Raw genomic sequence first — 5,757 nt, 5'->3', positions numbered from 1 at the left:
TTTTTTTTTTTTTCACTTGCCTTTTATAGCTGTTGCAAAAGTCAAGATTTTTAAAAAAGTATTAAAGAGCAGGGCTGGGCACAGTGGCTCATGACTGTAATCCCAGCACTTTGGGAGCCCGAGGCAGGTGGATCACGAGGTCAGGAGATCGAGACCATCCTGGCTAACACAGTGAAACCCCGTCTCTACTAAAAATACAAAAAAAAAAAAATTAGCTGGGTGTGGTGGCGGCCCCTGTAGTCCCAGCTACTTGGGAAGCTGAAGCAGGAGAATGGTGTGAACCTGGGAGGTGGAGGTTGCAGTGAGCCGAGATCGCGCCACTGCACTCCAGCCTGGGCAACAGAGCGTGACTCCGTCTCAAAAAAAGAAAAGTACAAAAGATCAAAACAAAACAAAAAAACCAGTTATGAAAATGAAAACCTGAGCCATCCTTTCTTATTTTATTTCCCCAAATCCACTAATTATTAACAGAAAGTAAAGCTATGAGAAATGAATAAAAGTGACTGCAATTTCCTTGAAATGTGTTAGAACCCACCTTTAGTGTCAGCTATGGGTTCCCTCGTGAAGGTCAGCTGGGCCATGACCCATGAACCATGGAAGCTTGACTCTAGATTGACCATCTTGAGATGCCAAAGATGTCCACATCCTAATCCCCATGTGGTAGACAGAATAATGTCCCCAACAATGTCCACGTCCTAATCCCCGTGTGACAGAATAATGTCCCCAAAGATGTCCACGTCCTCATTCCATGTGGTAGACAGAATAATGCCCCCCAAGATGTCCACAGCCTAGTCCCATCTGGTAGACAGAATAATGGTCCTGCAGACCTTCCCCAGCTGGCCACGATCCCTCATTCGACCAGGTCAGCAGCTGACCCCACCATCCTGGGTTTGTTTCCCCCAAATCACCTCCCTTGGGTCCCCTGCCAGGAAAGTCCTGGGAGAGGCACCCTTCTCACTGTGTCACATTTTCTCTCCTGCAGCTCTTCCCTTCCCTCTGACCAGCACCATGCTTCTCCTGCTGACAAGCCTTCTGCTCTGTGACTTGCCACACCCAGCATTCCTCCTGATCCCAGAGAAATCGCGTAAGTATGGAAACCTGGCTGAACCTTCCCTGCGGCCCCTGTTTAGATGTCCTGCATCTGGAGACCTGTCTGGATACCTGGGTCCATCTGCATTTCATCTCTAATGTTTATGAGGGACCCAATAAGCACTGGCCAACCCACCAGAAGCTCAGAGCTCCTCTTGTCCTCCGTCTCCTTTCTGCTGTTAATTCCCATCCACCCATTCTACAGATGAGAAAACGGAGGCTCAGAGACCTCCACGGTTTAACCCAATGACCATCCTGGCCCAGTGATGGGGCCAGAATGAGGACCCAGGTCTGCATGGGGCCAAAGCGTTTCTTTCTTCCTGCATGCCTTCCTTCCTGCCTTTTTCCTCCGTCCCTCCATCCTTCCTTCCATCCTTCTCTCTCTCCTGATTCTTCTTTCTTTTTCTTTCTCTTTCTTTCTTTCTCTTTCTTTCTTCTTTCCTTCTTTTTCTTTCTTCCTTCCTTCCCTCCTTCCCTCTCTCTTTCTTCCTTCCTTTGTTTCTTTCTTTCCTTCCTTCTTTCCTTCCTTCCTTCTCTTTCTTTCCTTCCTTCCTTCTCTCCTTCCCTCTTTCTTCCTTCCATTGTTTCTTTCTTTCCTTCCTTCCCTGCTTCTTTCTTTCTTTCTTTCTTTCTTTTCTTTCTTTCTTTATCCTTCTTTGTTTCTTTTCTTTCTTTCTTTCTTTTCTTTCTTTCTTTATCCTTCTTTGTTTCTTTTCTTTCTTTCTTTCTTTCTTTCTTTCTTTCTTTCTTTCTTTCTTTCTTTCCCGCTTTCTTTCTTTTTCTCTTTCTTTTTCTTTCTTTTCAGAGTCTCCCTCTTGTTGCCCAGGCTGGAGTGCAATGGCTTAATCTCAGCTCACTGTAAACTCAAGCCTCCCGGGTTCAAGCGATTCTCCTGCCTCAGCCTCCCTAGTAGCTGGGATTACAGGTGCCTGCCACCAGGCCCAGCTAATTTTTTGTATTTTTAATAGAGACGGGGTTTTGTCATGTTGGCCAGGCTGGTCTCAAACTCCTGGCCTCAGGCGATCCCCTCCCTCGGCCTCCCAAAGTGCTGGGATTACAGCTGTGAGTCACCACACCCAGCCTCTTGTTTTTTGACTTCTTAATAACAGCCATTGTGACTGGTGTGGAATGATAACTCATTGTGGTTTTGATTTGCATTTCCGGGAGGGACCCTCCTGACTGAGGGTGTGAGGGTCTGCTTCAGGAAAATATTTCCAGGTTTTTGTGACCTGGTTCAGGGAAGACAGACAAAGACAGCTTTCTGTTGGTGCAATTTTCTCAAATTCCTTCAGCTTTATTTTAAACTGCCAAGGTTCCATAATTTGGGAAGCGTGTTCAGAGCCATGTCACTCTGGATAAAGAGCCTTTGCCTGTTCTCATTCAAGCGATTTTCTTTCTCTTTCTTTCTTTTTTTTTTTTTTTTTGAGACAGGGTCTTGCTCTGTCACCCAGGCTGGAGTTCAGTGGCGCGATCTCGGCTCACTGCAGCCTCAACTTTCTGGGATCAAGTATCCTCCCACTTCAGCCTCCCAAGTAGCTGGCACTACAAAAATATATACCACCACATCAAGCTAATTTAATTTTTTTTTAATTTTATAGAGATGGGATCTTGCTATGTTGCCAAGACTGGTTTTTGATTTTTTTTTCTTTTTTTTGAGATGGAGTCTCGCTCGCTCTGTCACCCAGGCTGGAGTGCAGTGGCACGATCTCGGCTCACTGCAGCCTCCACCTCCCGGGTTCAACCGATTCTCCTGCCTCAGCCTCCTGAGTAGCTGGGATTACAGGAACCCACCACCATGTCCACCTAATTTTTTTGTATTTTTAGTAGAGATGGGGTTTCATCATGTTGGCCAGGCTGGTCTCGAACTCCTGACCTCAGGTGATCCACCCACCTCAGCCTCCCAAAGTGCTGGGATTACAGGCGTGAGCCACCGCGCCCAGTCAGTTTTTGATGATTTCTGCAGTAAACATCTCTATGTGGAGAAAGAGCAAGCTGGGACTACAGACGTGCACCACCACGCCTGCCTCATTTAAATTTTTTTTAATTGTTTTTTTTAAGAGATGCGAATTTGCTATGTTGCCCAGATGGATCTGAACCTACTGGGCTCAAGCCAGCTTTTGGCCTCAGCCTCCCAAGGTGCTGGCATTAGAGGCGTGAGCCACCACCCTCGGTGTTCAGGTGATCTTTGAGTATTTCTGCAGTAGAAATCTCCTTTTTCAGAAACAGCAAGGGGGCTGAGAAAACGAGGGAAGAGAGACAAGGGAGGAACAGATACCTGAGGATGTGGGACGTCCTGGGGCCATGTGGGTGACAGGAAAGTCAGCAGGCTCCAGCCCTGAACTTCACCTCCCAGAGCCGGGTGGGAGGAGAGAACACAGGGCCGGCTGGGTGCGGTGGCTCACGCCTGTAATCCCAGCACTTTGGGAGGCTGAGGTGGGTGGAACACCTGAGGTCGGGAGTTCGAGACCAGCCTGACCAACATGGTGAAACCCCGTCTCTACTACAAATACAAAATTAGCCGCACGTGCTGGTGCGTGCCTGTAATCCCAGCTACTCGGGAGGCTGAGGCAGGAGAATTACCCGAACCCGGGAGGCGGAGGTTGTGGTGAGCCGAGATGGCACCATTGCACTCCAGCCTGGGCAACAAGAGCAAAAGTCTGTCTCAAAAAATAATAATAAATCGAATTAAATAAAAGCGAGAGGGTCACGGACACAAACAAGTGTGCTATTTGGAGAAATGTCGGAGCCACAATCTCAGGGGGACTGGGAAAGTGCTGTTGGCTCATGTCCGCAATGTGTACCAGAGACTGATTCCCTGAGGCAGAGCCTATTTTACCATATTTTAGCCCAAGAGCTGATTTTACCCCAAGATGACAGAAATCCTGGCAAATGCAATTGGATGTGCGCCTGGGTCTGTGGTGGAAGAAGGGTGGAGAAAACTAAAGTGTCAGTGACTTTTCACTGTGTCACCATCCTGGTCCCCCAAAGGATTAAGGTCAGGGTTTTTGGAACACAGGAGACAGAGACAGAAGAGCGGGGAGAGGGGAAGGAAGGAGGGAGAAACACAGAGAAAGAGAGAACAGAAGAGGAGGGAGAGGAAGAGAGAAATATAGGTGATCGATAGATAGGTGATAGATGATTTATTGACTGATAGGTGATAATAGATGATTGGGAGATTGATAATCAATTCTATAGATAGATGTTACACGGATGGATGGGTGGTCCTGCTATGTTACCCCAGATGACATACTTTTTTTTTTTTTTTTTTGAGATGGAGTTTCGCTCTTGTTGCCCAGGCTGGAATGCACTGGTGTGATCTCAGCTCACTGCAACCTCCACCTCCCAGGTTCAAGCGAGTCCCCTGCCTCAGCCTCCCAAGTAACTGGGATTACAGGTGCCTGCCACCATGCACAGCTAATTTTTGTATTTTTAGTAGAGACGGGCTTTCACCATGTTGGCCAGGCTGGTCTCCAACTCCTGACCTCATGATCCGCCCCCGTTGGCCTCCCAAAGTGCTGGCATTACAGGTGTGAGCCACCGTGTCCGACCTTTATTTTTGGGGATGGAGTCTCGCTCTGTCACCCAGGCTGGAGGCACTGGCGCGATCTCAGCTCACTGCAACCTCTGCCTCCCGGGTTCAAGAGATTCTCCTGCCTCAGCCTCCCGAGTAGCTGGGATTACAGGCATCCGCCACCACGCCTGGCTAATTTTTGTATTTTTAGTACAGACAGGGTTTCACCATGTTGGCCGGGCTGGTCTCAAACTCCTGACCTCAAGTGATCCACCCGCCTCGGCCTCCCAAAGTGCTGGGATTACAGGTGTGAGCCACTGCACCTGGCCTCTAGTCTGATACTTTCAGCACTGCTAGAGTATCAGATTGAGTTTTCACCTGCAAGCTGGTATTCGGCGTATCCACTCAGAGTCCTTGGAGGAAGCGTAGGGAGATGATTTCACAAAGGGAGGCAGCTGCGTGTCGCCAAATCCAGGTAAAAGCCAATACCGTGGCCGGGCGTGGTGGCTCATGCCTGTAATCCCAGCACTTTGGGAGGGCAAGGCGGGTGTCTCACCTGAGGTCAGGAGTTTGAGACCAGCCTGGCCAACATGATGAAACCCTGTCTCTACTACAAATACACAAATTAGCTGGGCGTGGTGGCAGGTGTCTGTAATCCCAGCTACTCGGGAGGCTGAGGCAGGAGAATCGCTTGAACCTGGGAGGCGGAGGTTGCAGTGAGCCGAGATCGCGCTACTGCTCTCCAGCCTGAAGAATGTAGGAGACAGAAGGTGTAATTGGCTCTGTCTGGTTGCAACTCTTCAGCTCAGTAAGAATGAATGTTCATGCACATTTCGTGAAATTTGTCTACATGAAGGAGTGACATTTGAGGTTCACGTGAATACCAGTCAAAGAGGATTTCAGCAAAAACTGCTTTATCCAAACTCAGGTAAGCAAGACAGCTCTGGGATCCGTTTACAGCACTACCCCCCACCATCCCACCAGCATCAAAGTACATCCCGTTGAACTTCAGAGTGAAAATTGTTTTGTTTCTGCCTCTTCCCAGGAAGGGAGGGTACCGCTGCTCAGAATTTCTCCTGTTTCATCTACAATGTGGATTTCATGAACTGCACCTGGGCGAGGGGTCCGACGGCCCCCCGTGACGTCCAGTATTTTTT

The 5,757-nt window shown here is 48.6% G+C and overlaps 1 protein-coding gene across 1 annotated transcript; it reads left to right on the top strand.

Annotated features, from left to right (window-relative positions):
* Window positions 1-827: 827 nt before the first annotated feature.
* Window positions 828-5,752, top strand: LOC116465277 (granulocyte-macrophage colony-stimulating factor receptor subunit alpha-like; the record flags this gene model as incomplete). The annotated part of the gene is made up of 5 exons (XM_032148412.2): window positions 828-862; window positions 983-1,084; window positions 4,949-5,025; window positions 5,405-5,528; window positions 5,646-5,752. Coding segments are annotated over exons 2-5 (384 nt in total), but the record flags the coding sequence as incomplete, so codon positions are not given.
* Window positions 5,753-5,757: the final 5 nt, after the last annotated feature.

Source organism: Hylobates moloch, unplaced genomic scaffold (genome assembly GCF_009828535.3).
Source record: "Hylobates moloch isolate HMO894 unplaced genomic scaffold, HMol_V3 SCAFFOLD_4207, whole genome shotgun sequence".
Taxonomy (NCBI): Eukaryota; Metazoa; Chordata; class Mammalia; order Primates; family Hylobatidae; genus Hylobates; species Hylobates moloch.
The sequence above is the reverse complement of the archived record's forward strand: the minus strand, read 5'-3'. Positions and strand labels throughout refer to the sequence as shown.